The 22,047-nt window shown below is 32.5% G+C and overlaps 2 protein-coding genes across 2 annotated transcripts; one reads left to right on the top strand and one right to left on the bottom strand.

Annotated features, from left to right (window-relative positions):
• The first annotated feature begins 855 nt into the window (after window positions 1–855).
• LOC130966169 (SH3 domain-containing protein 3) lies at window positions 856–4,590 on the top strand. The gene is made up of 10 exons (XM_057890938.1): window positions 856–1,053; window positions 1,221–1,349; window positions 1,581–1,650; window positions 1,770–1,918; window positions 2,282–2,383; window positions 2,536–2,733; window positions 2,828–2,890; window positions 2,993–3,082; window positions 3,420–3,494; window positions 3,994–4,590. The coding sequence occupies exons 1-10, from the start codon at window positions 994–996 to the stop codon at window positions 4,111–4,113; spliced, it is 1,056 nt and encodes a 351-aa protein (XP_057746921.1). The 5' UTR covers window positions 856–993; the 3' UTR covers window positions 4,114–4,590.
• An 8,577-nt stretch (window positions 4,591–13,167) lies between these two features.
• LOC130967334 (transcription factor GTE9-like) lies at window positions 13,168–15,738 on the bottom strand. Its single transcript, XM_057892145.1, has 4 exons — window positions 15,238–15,738; window positions 15,062–15,122; window positions 13,397–13,491; window positions 13,168–13,311 (listed from the first exon to the last, which is right to left on the bottom strand). The coding sequence occupies exons 1-4, from the start codon at window positions 15,736–15,738 to the stop codon at window positions 13,168–13,170; spliced, it is 801 nt and encodes a 266-aa protein (XP_057748128.1).
• Window positions 15,739–22,047: the final 6,309 nt, after the last annotated feature.

Raw genomic sequence — 22,047 nt, 5'->3', positions numbered from 1 at the left:
AAAAATCTAACTTAAAAAAATATAAAAACCAATAGAATAATTAAACCTTAAATTATTCCATCTATAAATTTTTGAAATATTAGTCATTTTCATTCTTTTAAATTCTAGTTGCTTTCGCTATAAATAAGAGTGTGTAATGAGTTAGCATTAGACTTGCTAGAAAGGTGGTGGAAAAAGGGTATACAATATTTAGAAACAAAGAAATATAATGTGGCGTTCATGAAAAATTGACTTAAAAGTAAAATGTCATGATGCTTTGTATACAAGATTCAGTTATCTAACCGTTATCCTCTTATTTTGTTACCAATATTGTTAGTTGCAATTTGCAAATCTTGAAATAGATGTATTTGCATCTTTTAGCGTTTAAATAATTACTAATATTAGTTCGGATGTATTTAACTATTACTAATATTTGCATTTTCAATTTTTCTTACTATATTATACTAATTTATTTTTTTAAATGTATTAACATAGTCCCTATTTTTTTCATCGATTTAATCCTTAAAAAAAAACATATATAATGTCCGTTATTTGATGTCACATATATTTTTAATAAGCTAAATATATTAATTTTTATTCAATCCAAAAAGTAAAAGCGATAGTTATTTTAAAATAGAAGAAGTAATAAAAATATATTTAGAAATCAAATTATATTTTAAAGAACATTTCTTTATTCTAATTTATTTTCATAAAAATAATAATTAAAATATTGATATTATTATATTAAAAATAAAATTTTCTTTTGAGACAGGTTTGATTGAAAAAGAGGAACACAAAGAGGATAGTAGATAGCTATGCTACAGTCAAAATCAAATACTAAACCCCTCCAATCAACATTACATTATTACAAATTTACAATATTACATACACTCTTTAATTTATTTAATTAAAATCGTTTGTCAAAAGAAACAACATTTGAGCTTCTCTTACATTAGATCTCATCTTATTCATACTTTGATTGTTGTTATTGGCGACTCTCTTTCTTCTTCTGCCATGGACGCTCTGAGGAAACAGGCCACCAAGTTTAGGGACCAAGTTGCCAAACAACAGCAGGTACCGTTCTTCCCTTACCCACCCATTACCCAAGATTGTATCTTTCTGTGTTCTTGTGCAATTATCCTTCATTTTCTTCTCCAATCTTCATCTGGGTATGCCCAAGATTTCACAAATTCATGATTATTGAGCGGTGAAGTTAAATTTTAATGGTATTTTTTCTCCAGTTTCACGGTTTAATAAAGCAGTTCAGCAGCAGTGGATATGAGAGCTCAGATGTTGTTGTCATTGATGAGGTTGAAATGCAGAGACATCAACAACTTGAAAAGCTCTATAGGGCCACTCGTTCTGGCAAGGTATACAATAAAGATCACCTTTTTCTCAATTCTTTGGGGTAACCATTGCTAGTTCTGATATGTTTGAGCAGCATGGGCTTTCCCACTTTATAAGCTTAATCTAGTTGTGTGGATATGTATTTTAGGTAATGTGTAAGAAAAAAAAAGGAAGGATGTTATTGTCAGTGATTTGCCTCCATTTTCTTTTTTTCTTCTTTTAATTGATGTGTGTGGAACTATCTTCTCACTCAGGACTTCCAGAAGGAAATTGTTAAAGCGGCAGAAACATTTACAGCCATAGGTTTTAAGCATATTGAAGCAGGTGAGAAATTAGTTTTTGTTTCTCTTTTTTCCCTGAAAATTTTACTTTAGTCTCACGAGACATTATAATTTACAAGGTGTTTTGGAATAATGCTTATCAACAATATCTGTGGTAGACAGGAACAAAACTTTCTGAGGATTGCTGTAAATATGGAGCAGAGAACAACAACACTGACAACATATTGGCCAAGGCAGCATCAGTATATGGTGATGCTCGCAAACATGTCGAAAAGGAGCAAGATGAATTAAATCGGCTTTTATCTTCCCAGGTTGGCTTTCGATACCTTGTGCAGTTGTACAAGATGAAATTGAACCCCTAACCTAACATTAAGTCTCAAATAGATCATGCTAGCCAGTTTTGAGCATAGAATTTCCATTTTTTCCCCCTAAATAAGTCAAATATGAGTAAATTTCATTGATCTCTCCCTTTCAAAGCACTTTTTTTACTTTTCATCAAATACATATGCCACTCCTTTTGCCCTTCCCACATGTGTATGTTTTGATACTATATCAAGATGTCTATGGAAAATTGCATACTTTGGAATTTGTGAAGGAGATCTATGTAATTTATATTTACATTCTTTTTAAATGTATGAGGAGAGTATTGTGAATATGGTGATTTCAATTTCCAGGTTTTGGATCCTTTGAGATCAATGGTCAATGGTGCACCTTTGGAGGATGCTCGCCATCTTGCTCAACGGTATAGTAAGATGAGGCAAGAAGCGGAGACAATGGTAAGCCAAAATTTGGAATAGATTAGCAATCCCTACACCAGGTCAAATACTAGTACGAGTATATAGTTTATCATTGTTCTGCTATATCATTCACTTCATTATTTGGTGTTCCTATGGGATTTCTTCTTAATTTGTGTGTTAAATTCGGTTAGAGGGAGGAAATTTCTAGAAGACAAGCACGGATTAGGGAATCTCCTACTGCTGAACAAGTTGCAAAACTCCATGCTACTGAAGCAAAGATGCAAGAGCTGAAAGCAAACATGGCAATTCTGGGTAAAGAAGCTGCAGCTGCACTGGCAGCTGTTGAGGCACAGCAGCAGAGACTGACATTTCAAAGGCTCGTTGCTATGGTATGATAAGACGTGACTGGTATTATACCAATCGATGCCGAGGTGGGAAATATTTTGGCCTTTTATATCAAAGATTTTGTTTATGATTTTATAGGTTGAAGGAGAAAAGACCTTTCATTTAAGAGTTGGTGCTATTCTAAGTGAAATTGAAGCTGAGGTGAGAACTGGCAGTTTTATTAGTGCTATTCCATATATTCCTATTTCTTATTGGCTCTACGACTTGTTGTCATTCTCTTAGTAGCAATGAATTTTTTCTCAGATGGTCTCAGAGAGACAGAAGAAAGAATCTGCCCCTCCAGTGGTTATACCCGAGAATGGCACAGAGAAAACAATGTACTTCTTGGCTGAAGTATGCTAATTATTCCTATTATTTCTCTCTATTTCATTTCCTTGTTTCTAATTGCTTAACATATTGAAAACTGAATAATTACTTCAGTCATGGAAATCAAACATTACCATGAAAATCTGGCTTACTTATTATTACATTACTGAAATAGAAACTAGAACTATTGAGCATTAATGAAAATTTGTGGCATGTAATATCACAAAACAATGAGTAAATCCCCATTGTGGTTCTTGAATTTTTATTTTATCTTAATTTTTATTTTATTTTAATTTTGTTTTTGAAGTATCAATTTGATTCTTGAGGATTAATTTGATGTCACTAACATTTAATAATCTTGAAGGCAATGCATTCTTTTAGTGCTGAATCAGAAAAGGAGTTGAGCTTTTCAAAGGGTGATTTCATTGTTGTGCGAAAGGTTTGTTTTCTCGGTTAATGTCATTGTACTGTTATACTTTGTTTTCTATGTGAATATCCTCAAACATGCCAGGTGGCAAGCTACTAAACGAGTTTGGTATTCTCTCAGTGACTACTTACATTTAGCTGAAATAGGTTCCTTTCCTAGTGGCTAATCTCATGTCTGTGAGATTCTAGTTCCAGAGCTGCTGAAATACTTACATTAGATGGGGAAGTTTGTTACTTTGATACCTTCACAAGTTATCCATTTCTCAAGGGATCTCAAGGGCAAAAAGGGTCAAACGAAAGCAGAATAAAGATATATTTTTTATTTTCCGATAAACTGCTCTGCATAGTGAAATATAAGTTATCCATTTCTCATTTTGTGAGATTAAATCTATACTATTGTCTACAATTGCTTCCTACTGCTTTCATAATGAAATTTGTTTCAGTAAGTGAATTTAAATCTCTCACTTTTCTGGTTCTCATTGTTCACCAAAGTTTTATATGTTTATCATCAGGTAATCCCATCCGGGTGGTCAGAAGGTGAATGCAACGGCAGAGCAGGGTGGTTTCCGTCTGCATACGTCGAGAAACGACAAAGAATACCCTCCACAAACTTGGCTGGTGAAGTTTACTAGTTTCTCCTTCTTGTGCCAAGCCATTCTTTGCTTTGTTTCCAATATATAGTTCAGCACCCAATTGTCCAAAGAAGACAAAGCAAAATTGGATGCAGGTTGAGGTTCCTGTTCCTACTGCCTAAATGTGAAGTGATTGATTCTAAGTGTTAATTCTTAGTTATTACAACAGAAAAGGGTAATTTATATGTAACCTATCCTCTTTCAAAGTTGGACAAAGCGGTGGTGCTTAAAGTTGATTCATTTTTCTTTTCTGGTGGGGTGACAGACACTACTTTACCTTTTCTTTTTTTACCTTTTGTAATTGATTTGGGTAACATAATGTGTCTTTATTGATAATCATGTCTGGATCTTGCTAATGATATTGGTAGAACAAGGATCATAGGATTGCTGGATTGTGTTTCTAATGATAAGGTAAGCGTAAGAGCATATTTGGATAGGGATGTCTGATTTTGGTATTAACAAAATTTGGTTTTAATCAGCAAAGAGAGAATTGGCCGAAAGTGGCAAACAGTTTCTTTGGGGCCAACATGATCCTAGGTTCAATCAACCAAGACCCTTCTATGCTTTCTCTTGGCAAAATTTTTGTCTTACTTAGATTCCATGATTCCATCACCCTAATTTACATAAAAATTGTATTTGTATTCAAATATTACTTAAGAATATATTTCGACAGAAAAAGAATATACTAAAATCTGAAAATGAGTATAAATGTAAATGAAAAATAATAAATGTGCGCTTGAGAATAATAATAATAAATAACTGAAAAACCATTCCGTGTATAGTGTAATTTAAGAAAACTTGCAAAAGAGGTGAATCTTTTATTAAGGATTTTCTTAACCACAATTAATGTGTGGTTTTATTTGAAATTTAAATACTCAATTGGAAATAAGATTATTTTTAAAAAGGAAAAGTATAGGTAGACAATGAAAATATTAAACAATGTGAATAATAGATATATCGGATGTTAATTTCACTAGGTGTACGGATAGTTATTTTAATATTAAAATTTAGATAGTTAATTTGAAGGTGTAATGTGTTTTTATTTTATTGGTAGTTGTTCATATTATTCAAGATGATTATCGATTACCTAGCACCCCTTTTAAAAATCATGTTTATACATATCTCTCATTTTTAAACTTGAAAGATGAAACTCTTAGGGTGTCTTTGGTAACCACGTTTGAAGGAAAAAAGCACGTTAGAACTTCTTGAAAGCTTCACTTTTTTGTTTGGCTAATTTTCTTCTCTACAAACGCAGAAGTGCTTTTGTTCCTAAACCCACATTTACAAGAAGCAATAATTTCTAGCTTCTCCGTTACATTAACGTGCTTTTAACTAATACCTTCAATATTTATTTTTCTTTTACCAACTTTATCCTTTATACATATTATTGCATTATTTATAAAATTCTTATTATTCCTCTCTATATGAATTTTTTTATTATTTTTTATTAATTTTCTTATTTGACATTATATATTTTTATAGTTATAATTTTTGTGTATTATATTTATTATTATTTTTTTATAATAGAATTTATTGATCCCATTAGATAATAATAATAATAATAATAATAATAGTTAAAAATTATAATGTACTGAAAAAGAGTACTAAGAGTATTAAAAATATACTATATAAAAAATATATAAGAAAAAAATATAAAAAAATTAAATATGTATAAAAAAATAATATTATAATTTAATGTCATGTCCTTTTAAGTAATTATCTATCTAAAAGTGATTTTAACTAATATTATCCAAACAAAATTTATTTTATCAAAATCAATTTTGGTAAAGAGTTGCCAAACATAAATCATGTTGACACAAACTTACTTCTATCCAAAATCAATTCTATAAAATCATTTTTATTCAAACTCCAGTTTGACCAACCACAATCCAAACACACACTTAATTCAAAGTCATTATTCAATATGATAAAACATATTTTATAATATGTAATATTTTGAATAATAACTTAAAATTTTTAGTGTATAAAGCTAATGAATTTTAAGAAAGCAATAAACATATAATTAGAAAACTTAATGTAAAAATGATGAATTTTATGTAAGATATTGTTAAAAAAATAGTTTGATGGTTACATATGAAATTCATTAAAAAGAATTAGATATTGTTAGTTAATTATAAAAGAATTGAATTTCTTATTTGATATAGTATAAATAGATTTTGTGATTGATAGAGGTGACTGGCGACATTACTAAAATGTGAAATATGTTTGGGACAATGAACTCAGCAGCAAGATGCACGAGTCATCATAGTACAGTGCCCATGGAACTGGAATTATGTAACCGTTATAGATATCACAACACACAACAACAACAACAACGAAAGGTGGTGTCTCATGACTCATGTCATCTATGCTATCTCTGCCTTTTCATTTTCAAAACCAAACCAAACACATTGCCTCGATTTCCTCAAAAAAAAAAAAGAAGAGAAAGGAACAACCCCTCTCTCTCTCTCTCTCTCTCTCTCTCTCTGCTGTGTTGTGTTTTCACTGTTTCTCTCTCTTTCTCTTTCTCTTTCTCTCCCTGGCTGGCTATATAATAAGTGTCAGGTTCCATTCTTCACTTGTTTGTGGTCTCAGCTAAGCTAAGCCTTCCTCTCTTTGCGCCAATTTCACTATTTTCATATTAAATGCACTCTCAAGAACCACAACCCCACTGCTGTTTCTATTCCTATGGCATTTTCCATTTCTCTCTCACCCATCTCCTCTTCATATGGTTTCTCCTACAAAGGTACCGTTTTTTTAACATCCATCTTCCTTTCTTCTCTTTTTTCCCCTTTTCAGTTCCTTGTTGCTTTTGGGGTGCTTGGAGATTTCTTCTCAAGAGGTTTTGATGGTCAAGCTAGAAACTTTTTTCTTTTCTTTTCAAATGCTGTAATAAAAAAGCTTCTTTTTTTTTATGTTTATGACAAGCATTGTTTCTGTGGTTCGAAGAATCTCATGAGATTAGTAGTTTAGTTCTACTTATTTAGTCATTAATTCTTGTAGCTAACGCATGCATTTTTGTGTCTATGGAGTTATTCTACTTTATTGCTAGGGTCCTTCTCTGAGTAGTAGTAATAAATGAATGGAAATCACTTTCACTTTTTAGGGTGTGAGATGCAGCAACTTTAAGTCTATTAACATATACGAAGCTTAAAGACAAATAGACAATTCAGCATTTTGAAATTTCTCATAATGGATGATGGAAACTGGTGAGAAGAATATTAATTAATTGATTCAGTGTTTCACTGTTATGCCTTTTGGGGTTAATATGTATAGTGTTTTCATTCATGATGTTCCCTCTAGAAGAGTTCATGAATTTGGCAACTGCTATATTTTGCCCATACTTCCATAAAGATTTTGCTTACACATTAAAATAAATACCAAAGATTTTGCTTATACTAGTACTTTCAGTTGTTGGGAAATTAGTAGTGCAATTAAACTAGGGAGCAACTGAATAGTATTCTTTAGCTATAAGAATGTTACTGGTCTCAAAATTGTAGCAGATACAGCACTAAAACTTCATAAAATTAAATTATAAACACACATGTAATTGTTGAATCAGTGAAGCTTCCTTGTCTGGCTTTGGTTTCTTTGCCCTGCCATTGGTTCATGTATGAACATTTGACTTAACAACTTTTAATGCATTTTCAGGTTTGGAAAGATTAATGGTGGCATTGCTTGAAGGGATTGGAATCATGGGTTAAACCCTTGAGTTTGAAATAGGGAATGAAGCCATTGGTCCTGGTAGTTTAATTAATTAATTAATTAAGATGTATTATATATTGAGTTCTCAATTTATATATATTATTATTTGATGTAGCAGGGAATTATCATTTGTTCTACATCAATTTGCTATAAATAGTGAACTCTCTTAACTTTTTCATCATCATTCCATCATTACAAAGCTAGCACACTAAGCTAGGTGTATGCAAATGCTAGTTACTAGCACCAAAGCCTCCATTAATTTGCATATCTTATCAAGTGATGTCCAAATGTTAATGCTATCAACACATAAAAATCAAACCAAATTAAATCTCTTGTAATCTTCTGTCATTTGCATTGAGACCTAGAGTTTGCCAACTTGTAATAAGCTCTGAATGGAGCAAAAGACCAATTGACTCTTGTGCACAACATAGACTCTAGTATAGCCTTATTGCCTGGTTGCCTTGAAATCAAACTCCCCTTGCTTCTAGTTGTTGAACACTAATTTGGATCCAAATTAAACCGTTCATCCAATCCAATCCAATCCGAAAATTAATTAAAACCGCACTAACTTGGATTTGATTGAATTCTATTTTTTGCAAACCGCTAGATCGAATCGGATTTCGAATCTATCTTTCATAACCGATTCGATTCAAACCGCACAATATGCTCTAATATTATTATTTTATTATTATATTTACAATCATATTTATAACATGTTCAATTTGTTATATATTTTTATACTATGCATGTATTATTATTATAATGTTATTTTTATTGTTATGTTATCGTTGGTTTTTAAGATATTGTTGAGACTTGTTATATCATTATTCATTGGCTTTTTTTTCAGAAATAAAATAAAAAAATTCATTTCTCCAAACACCATTTTGAACTTTAATTCCCAGATACGATTTTTTTTAGAGCAAGTTTGCCTCACCCACGGCGAACTTTATAAAAATTATAGAGTTTGTCTTAGTCTGGCGAACTCCCTTTCAAATATTTTAAACCCACGTTTTTAATCTATTATCATCATCTCCAAATAGTATATAGATCTACAAACAGTATATAAGAGTACACAAAAATACCATGATTTCTTCAAAGATTTTTTTAATTATAAATTAAAAAAATAATAACAATGGCAACTATTATCATCGTCTCTAGAAATACACAAGTACACTGGAATGAACCATATTCAATAAGTATTTTTTGTAATTATAAGACGTATTTTATTTTGCAAAGAACACAGCAAAATATTAGCAAATTGCATATTCCATTGCATATATATCATCGCTTTAAATTTGCAAAGAGAACACAGCAAACATATACATATCTTGGAAGAACAGTGAAATACAAGGGCCGCAGCCATACATGGGAACTTCCCTTTTGCAATCCATGTTTCAATGGAAATTGTAACAAAATCCTCCCTCATATCACCATCCATATTTTGCTTGTGTTTCAGGCTGCAAGAGAACAATTAATACATACAAATTAGCATGGTACCAATACAATGGAATTCCCATTGGAGTCGAGTAATATTTGAATCTGTAAACAGTAAAACACCAAGCACTATATCTATAATTTAAAATATTGTCCATCATCATCCCCATTAAATTTGTTTTCTAAGAGAGCCTTATGGCTTTTACTTGTCACAAGGAAGTTCAGAGTTTTCTCAAATAAGTTTTTCTTCTATATGCCAAAAGATCAGCCCTATATTGAGCTATTGACTACTCTCTTCTCTCTAATCATGTGTAATAGTTCCAATCGATTGAATAAAAAAATATACATATTGTGATTGTGTAACACTTCTAATAGATTAAATTTTAAAAAAATTCATATGTCAATGGATTGTGTTACACTGCCAATCGATTTAATAAGAAAAAACACATATTTTATAGCGCAATTCAATTGATTGTCTAACACTTTCAATTGATTGAATTTTAAAAAAACACATATTACCATGCGAAATTTAATCAATATGTTATATTTCCAATCGATTGAATTAAAAAAAAACGCGAAATTCAATCGATTGTGTTATACTTCCAATCGATTGAATTACCAATAAACATGATTTTACTAACTTTTACGGATGTAACGGATTAAGGAATAAAAAATTTATTGATTTGCATTGTCAAAATATTTATAGAGGTCACATTTAATTAAAAATCTATTTTGTTGTTTTGTTTTTAATTATTAATAAATATGATAGATAAATAATAAAATAATAATTTATAAAATAAAACATAAATTTTGTAATTAAATAATATATAAAGGTTTATTCTGTAATTAAAATTAAATAATAACTATATGATAATTATTAAAAAATTTAAAAATTATATTTTATTATTAGGATCATTTAACAGTCCAAAAAGTTATACAAAAAGAATTATAATATCTCATATCCAAAAGTACGTATTTATGGACATCTAATTCAATTTAATTTAACGGTGACAAACAACTTGTCGAAGCAAAATGTCAAGAGAATATATAAATGAAATCATACAAAAATCGAAGAACAATAAGATGAATATCGTCACAAATGATAAGAGTTAAGGTGTTCAAAAATTATATCTTGCGCAATCTTCAACAAGACAAGGTTACGACTGGATTGCTAAATGCACTCTTAATAGGCTTTGTTATGGGCTGTTGTTTCTTCAATATTAAATTTACATTGAGGTATATAAAGGAGCAATTTTAACGGGGTTTAGCCAACAATAAGTCAATAAATATTTTTAAATTGCATTCTATATTAATTAATTATTGTTAATTAGTGATTATTTAAATTTTAATTTTTAAAACATACAAAACTAATAATTATTAATTACCTCTTCTTATTTTAATTTATCTTTTATTATTTATTACGCAAATCTTAATTTCTCTTTTTAAAAAAACTTCGAAACTAAAAAAAAAATACCAAAATATAATATAAAGAATCATCCAATTCTTAAAAAAAACATACAAAATATAAGAAAAAATCATCCAAAACTAATAAAAAGAATCATCCAAATACTAAGAAAAAAATACAAAACATAGGAAAAAGAATCCTCCAAAACTAATAAAAAGAATCATCCGAAATTTAAGAAAAAAAAAACATAAAAAACTAGTTAAAAGAATTATTCAAAACCAAATAGGAGGAGGAGAAGAAGAGCCACAGGGTGGCTAGTGACGACGTCTTGGACGGCGTTGTGTGGACGGTGGGGACTCGCGGTGGCACATTGCGACGAGGAAGCCACGGAGGCCGCACATCGCCGGTGGAGGAGTCGCCATGGATCGAAGTAGTTGAACGCCCGTCGCGAATGGGAGCTTGGCAGTGGTTGCGTCGCGACAGATGTAGAGCCATGGAGTGTAGATTCTGCACTGTCTAACGTGACGGATGGAGGCCGCGATGGTGTTTGGCAGTACAGATATGTCGGGATTATGATCCCACGACGGTGGAGGTGGCTATGTCCAATGAAAAAGGACTGCGGCGGGATGCAAGGAAGAGGCCGTGCAGCGCGACGAAAGACGCGGCGGTGGTCGGTTGACGGCTCCGCCGAAAACTGCATGAAGACGACGGGTTTGTGGAGGGAGAGATTTGATTGTTTCCAAATGAATGGAAAGGGATTAGGTTTTTTTATGAATTGTTTTTATTTTCTACTATAAATATGATTAGGATAAATGTAGATAGAATCTTTTTTAAATTTTGATTTTTAAATTTTTGTTTATTTATAAAATTTAAATTAGAGTAAAAAACAAATAAGTTCCTAACCTTTTTTTCGCGAATATTTTCATTCCTCAAGATTTAAAAATACTTTTAAGTCCTTAATCTTTTTAAAAGTTGGACAAAAGAGTCCTTCCGTTCATATGGGTCCGTTGGAGCCAACAAAAAAGTCTAAAATGGTCCCATTATGCTGACTTGGCCTTATGGATACATACGTGGATGGAACTTTCAAAACGGGACAATTAAGCCTGCTGTTGCAAAACAACATCGTTTCAAAGGCAACCCTAATCACGACGATGTTCCTTCTTGCTCTTCACCACACGCAGCTTCATCCTCCATTTCACCATCACTATCTCCATCTTCATGAACCTCCAGCCATGATCGCCGACGAGCTCCGAACCGTTTGAAGAAACCCCAAAACCGTAAACTCATTTTCAAACTCTCTTCTTCCCTTCTCCTCTCCTCTGATTTGCACGTCGCCCTCCTCTCACCACCATCATATCTGAATCACCATCACCACCGCTTCATAGTTGTTGTTCAAACCCCAACAACCACCATCTTCCTCTTCCATTACCGAAATCACCACCCTCGTCGTCCCAGAACCACCGTAGCCTCCACCAACTGTGATGAAACCGCCACACTGAACCGTCGTGGTCCTCTCTCTTCCCCTCTTCTTCGTCGTCCCACATCATCGCTGCCTCTCACTATTTCATCAGCAACAGTCCACGCCACCGCCGCGACCTCCTCCATTTCCTTCTTCTATTTCTCTTTCTCCCCTTTCCCAGTTCTAGCTCACATTCTCACACACACTCTCTCTCTCTCTTTCCCTTCACGAAAACGAAGAAAAAGAACAACCCTTATCACTCTCCAACCACCATCTTCATCAACATCATCGCTGGCCATTTGTCTCGCCTATGGTGATCACATGTCTGTCCATCATAGAACCACCACTTGTTGCCTTCCTCTCCCTTTGGCCCTCACCTAATCTCTCTCTAGCTCACCCTCTCTCTTACTGCAAAATCGTAAAACCACAAAATGCTATTTTTTTGTAGTGCAAAGACTTATTTGTCCTTTGTTTTTTTGGGGGACATACCACAACAGCACTATAACAGACACATAGCTCCGTAACAAATACGTGGACGCTACTTCACCCATCTCCGTTTGTTCTTCGAGAGGCAAATGGATGAAGGGATTTATCTGTCTACTGTTTGTAAAATTCAAAAATTTAAAAATATTTTTAAATTTTGAAGAACAAAAATATTCGCGAGACAAAAGGTCAAAGACTTATTTGTCTATTACTCTTTAAATTATAATAGAGTTGGCTTATATTGACTTGTAAGGGAGTTGTTTTTTTGTAATTTTCCATAAAGAAAAGAAGAAAACTAGCAAAAGGAAATGATGGAAACTAAATTCTCAATCAAACTTATATTGAGGTTGACCAAATAAAAAATTGAGGTATCTAAAAAGGAGGAAAGGAAAGTATTCATTTGATTAAGATGTATTTAAATGCAAGTCACATGTGAGAATTTGCATATGCTTTATTTATATCCATAGACACACAAATCTACCAACCTTCAAATTTAAACTATAAAAAATGTACAAATAAATAAAATGGCTAAAGAGTACTTCAACTAGGGATCATCTCTTCCTTCCATTCAAAACATGGTCATATTATTATAATCTTTGTCAAATAAACTAAGCTGCCCCAATCTGGGTGTAATTTTACTGCCTGGAGATTGAGGAGATAGCATTTCAAGTTCCTTCAGCCTTTTATCTTTCTCATCAGCAATTATCTTCATCTACAAAACAAAACCCATCAGAGTCTCAAAGATTTAAAAGAAACGACAACCTTGTTATGAAGTTAATACAAGAACAAAATAAAACCTTTTCTAATCCAATGGCAATTTCTCTTTCTATGTTTTCCTGTCTCTTAGACTCTTTCTCAGCAGCTTTAGTTTGGGCCTCAATCCTAGCTCGCTCTATTATGCAGCAGTATCATATAGAACATAATCAGTAAAACCCTATGATGCACAGACACTTACATGGATACGGGACACGACACGGGACATATGTGAATTTTAAAATTTTATAAGACACGGAGACATACATACATATAAAATATAAAGTATTTTTTAGATAAATTGTAATGATATTTTAATATTTTATTGATATTAAAATATAAATTTTATTAATTATTTTTAATATTTTATTTTAATTATATCAAGTATTTAAAATATTTTTTTATAAATAATAATATATACTATATCTAAATTTATTTCAAGAATATATGTTAGGAATAAAACTGGACACGCTGACACGTTATGGTATTTAGATGTGTCCAAGCGTGTCTGGAGAAGAATTTTTTTACTTTTATTAAGATACGGTTGGACACAGCAAATGCTTGTCGAACGAATGTCAGTGAGTATCGTGTTCGAAATGTGTCCGACACGTGGACACTGCAATTCAGCAAAGTGTCTGTGCTTCATAAATTAAACCGAATCGGCAATAAAGTTACATGTAGAAAATCTCATCTCACCATCAGAATCAGCATCAGATTTCTTCTGCAAATGTGAGTTGCGACGACCTCGTCTTTCCTGGAATGACATTCAAAGTTTCTTCTTAAAATCTAATAGAAGAGCCAGAGTTTTAAGTTCACTAATGACAAGACAATTGTTAATACCAGTTTATCAGCACCAGATTTGTGTATGCGTCCTCTTGATCCTTGGTTATGTTTAAATCAATGTAAAAATGTAAGTTAGTTACTCAAATTTAAACCCCTCTCTACAGCATACAGAGAGCTAGAGAATAATACAAACTATAACGGGATAATAGTCAAATTAGTTCTTGAAAGATATTCTTCAAATTCATTTCTGAAAGATTTTTTAAATCAAATTGATCCTTCAAAGATTGTAAATTAATCATGTTTGTCCCCCAGTCACTCTATTAACATTTTTCTTCAAAGATTGATATTGTAAAACGTTAATTGACAACATATATAATATCTGATATATCTAATTGGATATTGACCAAATATATTTATGAAAATTTATTAATTTTTAGTCATTTTTTTCAATTACAAAAATCCTATTCCTAATATGACCTAGTGACTAAATTGATAGATTTTCGTAAACATATTTAGTCAACGTCTAATTGAATATGTTATGTATCATGTATGCTATCAGTTAACATTTTACATTATCAATCGTTGACGAAAATCGTGAATGGAGTAACTGAAGGACAGGTATTAGAGTAGTTGTGTTAGAGTAATAATAAGTAGTTGAGAGTTAGTAGTTGCTAGCTAAATATTTATGAGGTTAGTTTAAAATATCCTTATAAATAGCATGACTCTTTATCATCTAAACAACAACTTTAATACATATCTTTTATTTTCTTACCTTTATTTTCTTGTTAACAGGTATGATTAATTCATAATCTTTGAAAAACCAATTTGATTGAAAAAATCTTTAAGAACGAATTTGAAAAATATCTTATTATCTTTCATGAACTAATTTGACTATCAACCCAAACTATAGCCATGATGTTATGTACCTTTGTGCATGCCTCTCGGAATCATTCTGAAGGTAGCAATAAAAGTTGGTGTGTAACAAATCTACAAGCAAAATTTAATGATTTTGTTAAGTCAATTTCAAAGAAATATGTTATGCATTGTGCAGTCTTGCATGTTCCATATAATGCTTATTTCAATGGCAGAAAACGGTCCTTACTCCCTCAAGTTTTTGAGGTGGGTTGTTGGACAAGGTATCATTTTCTTGATTCATACTTTTTCCAGAATCTTGTTCACACTTCAAACTTCTCTCAAACTCTTCCCATTTACCCTCAAATATTTGGCTGAGCTCCATTGCAATTTTATAAACTTCATCACCTCGGGGATAGTATATCATGGAGTTACAGAAGGTCAATCTGACATCAGCCACAAAATCCTCCATAAAAGGATAACTATTTGACTCGAGCTTGTATTTAATTGTGCCTAAATCCATGGGATGTGTTATGATATCAAAATAATCAGGGATTTGGAACAAAATAGGATCCACTGGCTGATTGAAAAGCCATCCATGTTTGTGAGAGGACAAAACATTGAGAATGGTAGAACATTGGCGAGATGCTTTTAAATCCATAGTCCTCCTCATCTTCTGCTTCTTTTCCTTTCGGCACTCAGTACCCTCTGCTCCTCTCTTGAGGGATGCAACTGCTTCAATGTCAGTCATTCTCACGAATTTGTTCACAACTTTGCAAGAAATTCCGAGTCTTTAAAAGTGCTTCTACCTAAATTTTACACAATTGCTAAGCACAACAAATCTTGAGAAAAAAAATTCACAGCAAGTAGATCGAAAGTAAGAAAAAAAATAAGGAAGAAAGACAGAAATAGAAAAATTTGATGTAAGGGTTCAACAAAGCTTGAATCTTGTTAGCAAAAGCAACTTTGATCTTCGAAGATATAAGAATTGCAAAAGAGTGCTGGCGCGCCAAAAAGAAAACTGGTTTTAGGAGTTTGTTGAAGTCGTCACTTCATTCTCTCACTCTCTTTATATACTACTTTACTTTATCTTATCTAATCTAATCTAATTATTATTGTTAGGGCATCTTCAATACTTAATTGAATTAATTTCTACCTACAAATTATTTAACCAAACAAATTCAATAAATCATTTACACTTACACGCTTTTCCTGCTATACGTTCCTTTTCTTCTTTGTGAAAGAATAGGGAAAAAAAAAAAGAAAAGATGAAGAAATTTTTATTGATTGTTGATTGATTGAATTATGAAAGTAAAACTAAATATATATAGAGCATTACCTACGAAAAATAAAAGTAAAGAAAAGATAAGATAAAAAGATAACATAAACATAAGATAAGATAATAAAGATTAAATTTATTAGGTTGAATTTGTGGGCCATGAGCCTTCTTTATTATTGTCATGGGTTAAAGTGGAAGAATGCTTTAATATTATTCTCCTTCTTCTTTTTCTTTGTCGTTCCTTCGTCTTCTTCTTCTTCTCATTCTTTTTCGTTAGAGAAAAAGACAAATATGTTCGTAACATTTTTTTCCGCAAACATTTTCGTTCCTGACCATTGAAAAATATTTTTAAGTCCTTGACGTCCTTAAAAGTTGGATGGATTAGTCCCTCCGTCCAAATGTCTCCGTCAGACTCAGCAGAAAAGTCTGACGTGGCTCCCGTAATGCTTGTCACGCGTATGCGTTGGCTACGCATACGCATCGCCATGAATTCAGCAAATTCTCATTTCTTTATGAATTCTCCACTTTGTATGCTTTTTTTCCCATTTCTTTAAAGTCATTCTGACTTCATCCCTCCGTCCAAATGTCTCCGTCAGACTCAGCAGAAAAGTCTGACGTGGCTCCCGTAATGCTTGTCACGCGTATGCGTTGGCTACGCATACGCATCGCCATGAATTCAGCAAATTCTCATTTCTTTATGAATTCTCCACTTTGTATGCTTTTTTTCCCCATTTCTTTAAAGTCATTCTTGACTTCAAAACTTTAAATCACTCAAACAAACATATTAAGACATCGAATAGAAGAAAAGTAAATTAATAAAAAATAAGAATTATCATTTTTTAAATAAAGAGTTAAAATTTATTTAATAAACAAATGGTACAATACTTCTTTTATTCAGTAAAAAACATTTAAATATAAACAGTATGAATAATTTAAACTTAAAAGTATGTGCATAATAAATTTGAGGAAAAGTAGTTACATGACATCCACACTAATAATCAACTTAAAAGTGATGAGAACAAATTTAATTTATATATATATATATATATATAATATAATAAATAAATTGAATTACCAAAAGACAAATGAGAGAAGAGAGGACGATAGTGGTGAAGCGACTAAGATATGAATCAGCAATGAAGCCACCCAACAAAGGGAAGAGTAACAAAACACCATTCCAAGTGTTTATATTCTTTGTAGCTTCACTTAGAGACTCATCAAGCTCATTTGTTAAGTATGTTATCAAATGCGCTCGTAATCTTGTTATAGCAAATGACTCTGCAGATTCCACAACTGTTGCAATATATATTCCACACACATTATTTCTTATTGCATTGTAAATTTATTTTTCTCATATTCGATGTCTTGATATATTTGTTTGAGTGATTTAAAGTTTTGAAGGCAAGAATAGCTGGAAAGAAATGGAAAAAAAGCATGCAAAATAGAGAATTTATAAAGAAATGAGAATTTACTGAATTCATGGCAACGCGTACGCGTGAGAGGAAAGTCTTCCAGGTGACGCGTAAGTGTGACCCACGCTGCGTGACAATAAGCATTACAGGAGTTACGTCAGACTTTTCCGTTGGGTCTAACGAAGGCATTTGGACGGAGGGACTGATCCGTCCAACTTTTAAGGACGTCAGTGACTTAAAAGTATTTTTCAATAATCAGGGACAAAAATGTCCGCGAGAAAAAAGGTCAGGGATCTATTTGTCCTTTTCTCTTTTCGTTGTTTTTCTCTTTTGTTATCTTCGTCACCAACACCACATCTTTCTCCTCCTCTTCTTCCTCTTTCTTTTCTCATTAAACTTTTTTCTCCTCCTTCTCCTCCATCATCTTCATCATCATGATTATCATCGTTATAATTATTGTCGTCTTTTTATACGTATTGTCATTATGTTATCGTCGTTATTATCGTTATCATAGATTTTTTGTCATAGAATTTTCTCAAGTTTATTTTTATTTTACTTTTTTTAGCAAGAATAAAAATAAAAAAAATCAAACAAAGAAAAAGAAACACATAATACTGCAAATTACTTAAAAGTGAATAAACTTACATTCATTTAACTAAAAATAATAATGAAAAATACAACATTAAAAAAATATTTCTGTGTATTTTAGCAAATTTCGGTGTAAAACTAAAATATTTTTATGTATTGTTAAGAAATTTCGGTGTATTTGTACTGATAAGTTCTGCATAATTCAAAATTCTTCCTCTTTCTCTTCCTAGTTCATTCTTCTCATCTTTTGTTGCTTCTTCTTCTTCTTTTTTCATCATCGTCTTTTTTTTCTTATTGATCTTTTCCTTCTTGTTTTACCTTCTCAAGTTTCTTTTTGTTTAACTCTCTTAATAAGAATAAAAACAAAAATCAAACAAAGAAGAAACACATAATGTTGCAAAATTACTTGAAAGAGTATGAACCTACATTCATTCAACTAAAAGAAATAAGGAAAAGAAGAAGAAAAAAATGCAGCAATAAAGAAAATATTTCTATGTATTTATAGTAAATTTCGGTATAAAACTAAGACATTTTTGTATATTGTTAAGAAATTTCGATGTATTTGTACTAATAAGTTCTTCATAATTTAAAATTCTTTCTCTTCCTCCTCCTCATCTGCTACTTTTTCTTCTTCTTTTTTTTATCATTATCATTATCTTCTTTTTTTTCTTATTCATCTTTTTCTTCTTGTTTTATCTTCTCAAATTTCTTCTTGTTTTACTCTCTTACCAAGAATAAAAACACAAAAAAATCAAACAAAGAAGAAGAAGAAACGTATAATGCTACAAAATTACTTAAAAAAATGAACCTACATTCATTCAACTAAAAAAAGAATAAAAAAGGAAAAAAGGAAAAAAACAACATTAAAAAAATATTTTGTGTATTTGCAGCAAATTTCGGTATAAAACTAAGATATTTTTATGTATTGTTAAGAATTTTCGGTGAGAAATAGGAGGAATGCGAAATACAAATATTGGAGGAGGAATGACGTAATTTCATGTGCTCGTTATGTAAGTGAGTTTTGTTAGATTATGATTCACTCGTTTGGACTTATTTGCCAAAAAAATTTGTATGTGTACCAGGATTGTACTTAATTTTAGTTTAATTTTATTTTAGATTTTATAAAATACTATATAAGTATTTATAATATTAGTGCTTATTTGGACGTCATTAAGTTAATAAAAAAATAATTTTTTCAGTGAAAAATACATTTTTTAACGTATTTGGTATTTTTAGTAATAAAATTAAAAATATTAAAAAATAAAAAAATTTTGATAAACTATTTTTTTCTTAAAAAAAAATATTTTTCACATGATAAATATACAAAAAGTACTTTTATATTGTTATATCCAAATATAATTAATAGATAAAAAGATTTTTTGTATAAAATATTCAATCATTAAATTATTTTTACTTTTCTGTAAGATCTTTTAGAAAAAGATAATTAAAAAAAAATCTTTCTTAAAAATGTGTTCGAACAAGCCTTTAATATTATTATAAAAATTGATTTAAGATTTAATATGAAATTTGTCATTTCAATTCTTAATCTCATTTCAACTTAAATTTTAAATTATTTGTAATTATTTAAAATAATTTTAATTAAATTGTAAACATTTAATTAAAATAAAAAATAAAGTTACAAATTAATAATTATATACTATATTTAAAAAATATTACACTAATAAAAATAGACTTTAAACATTAACTAATTAAAAATAACTGTTCATATCCTGGCCCAATGATAAAGGCCCAGGATCAAGCAAAGGACCTAACCCAAAAGATTGGGTCTCACCAGTACCAATCTTCATATATGAAGTCGGTACTCACCACGACCTGTTCTAAAGAAGTCGGGCACGAGATTAGCTGGCGGATAAACACTCATTTAAATGAGTAACTGCCCCTAGAATCTCTCTAACCACTTCCACGAGCCATACCTTAACCTCCCTAAGATAATGGGACGGTTAACACCCTAAAAATATGGCACTACTCCAGCGGTGGTTATTGGTTCACCACTATAAATACACTGACACCCCTCAGGTATCTCTAAGCCCAATACTCTCTAGACCTGCTCACACTCTTGCTAACTTAGGCATCGGAGTGTCTTTGCAGGTACCACCCCCATCTCCTCGCACAAACAAGTCGGACGGAGCCTCCCGAGTTGCAGATCCATTCGGAATCCTCCTCCTTCACACATTTGGGCCAACCAACGCCATCCAGTCCATTAATCTCCGGTTACCCACCGTAACATTGGCGCCGTTGCCGGGGACCCGAGAGATCAACCACTGATGGCGGACAGATCCCACGAAGAAGGTCATGTGGAGACAGATTCTGAGCAAGAAAATCTGGACACAAGCAATAACGATGCGGACTTCACCCTCCACCAAGAAATTGATAATCAACACAGGGAAGGTACCTCCGGAGTAAAAAACCCGAAGGTAAACTCTTCAGAAGGGCGCGAATCAGAGAAAGAGGGACCATCCCATGTAACTGAACTCATGGGATTAGTCCACAGTCGCCTGGAACAGTTAGAACAAGAACGGGAGCGACAAAAGGAAACTGAAAAGAACCTAAAAGAGGAGATGGAACGACGAAAAGAGTTAGAAAGAAAACTCTTAAAGTTAGAATCCTCCCTCAAAGGTCGCAACTCCCGTGACGAACGAGAACAACCGCCCTTAGGAGGGGAGGATCCTTTCAGCGAGGACATAATGAGGGCAAAAGTTCTGAGGAACTTCAAAAGCCCCGATATGGACCTCTATGACGGAACCACGGATCCAAAGCATCACCTGAGCAATTTCAAAAGTCGGATGTACCTAGCTGATACTTCCGACGCTACGCGATGCAAAGCTTTCCCGACCACTCTATCGAAAGCAGCGATGAAGTGGTTCGATAGCCTCCCCCCGAGGTCGGTTACTAGTTTTGAGGACCTCTCAAGAAAGTTTTTGATGAGGTTCTCTATCCAAAAAGACAAAGTGAAACATGCACCGAGCCTCCTGGGAATAAAACAGGAGGTCGGAGAATCCTTACGAGCCTATATGGAAAGGTTCAATAAAGCATGTTTAGAGATTCAAGACCTGTCCACAGAGGCAGTCATAATGGGGTTAGTCAATGGACTCAGAGAAGGTCCCTTCTCACAATCCATATCTAAAAGACACCCCGTTTCTCTAAGTGATGTACAGGAAAGAGCTGAAAAGTACATCAATATGGAGGAAAACGCTAAGTTGAGAGACCTGAGTTGGCGACCTGGGCTCCCTCCCTCAACAAAAGAGAGGGAAAGGAAAACCAAGAAAAAGGAAGAACTCAGTCTCGAAAGACCAAGAAAATATCACTCTTATACTCCCCTGAAAGTTTCTATAGTGGATGTATACAGAGAGATTTGTAACACTGAAAGACTGCCACCCCCCAGACCCATTAAAAATAAAAAAGGGGGGAGCCGCAGCGATTACTGTGAGTACCATAAAATATATGGTCACTCCACAAATGACTGTTACGACCTTAAAAATGTGATAGAAAAGCTGGCCAGAGAAGGTCGGCTTGATAGATATCTCATAGAAAGGTCGGACGGTCATGGAAAGAGAAAGCGAGACGATATGGATAGAAGAGACCCGCCGCCGCAGACTCCAGAGAGACATATCCATATGATCTCAGGAGGGTTCGCGGGAGGGGGACTCACCAAATCCTCTCTCAAAAGACATCTCAAAAGAGTCTACCAGGTCGGAGAAGAGTCACCCGACCTCCCTACCATTTCATTCACAAAAGAAGATGGGCAAGGAATAATCCCTGG

Source organism: Arachis stenosperma, chromosome 3, assembly GCF_014773155.1.
Source record: "Arachis stenosperma cultivar V10309 chromosome 3, arast.V10309.gnm1.PFL2, whole genome shotgun sequence".
NCBI classification, from domain to species: domain Eukaryota; kingdom Viridiplantae; phylum Streptophyta; class Magnoliopsida; order Fabales; family Fabaceae; genus Arachis; species Arachis stenosperma.
The sequence above is the reverse complement of the archived record's forward strand: the minus strand, read 5'-3'. Positions and strand labels throughout refer to the sequence as shown.

What these genes read in the sequence shown, in the direction of transcription:
- LOC130967334 (XM_057892145.1), bottom strand. Translation starts at nt 15,738, where the DNA reads ATGACTGACATTGAAGCAGTTGCATCCCTCAAGAGAGGAGCAGAGGGT. An exon ending in CACCTCAAAAACTTGAGGGA is followed by an intron (nt 15,123 to 15,237) that starts GTAAGGACCGTT and finishes TTTTGCTTGTAG; the next exon opens with ATTTGTTACACACCAACTTT. An exon ending in TTGCCATTGGATTAGAAAAG is followed by an intron (nt 13,312 to 13,396) that starts GTTTTATTTTGT and finishes TTTGTTTTGTAG; the next exon opens with ATGAAGATAATTGCTGATGA.
- LOC130966169 (XM_057890938.1), top strand. Translation starts at nt 994, where the DNA reads ATGGACGCTCTGAGGAAACAGGCCACCAAGTTTAGGGACCAAGTTGCC. An exon ending in GGCAAGAAGCGGAGACAATG is followed by an intron (nt 2,384 to 2,535) that starts GTAAGCCAAAAT and finishes AAATTCGGTTAG; the next exon opens with AGGGAGGAAATTTCTAGAAG. An exon ending in TTCAAAGGCTCGTTGCTATG is followed by an intron (nt 2,734 to 2,827) that starts GTATGATAAGAC and finishes ATGATTTTATAG; the next exon opens with GTTGAAGGAGAAAAGACCTT.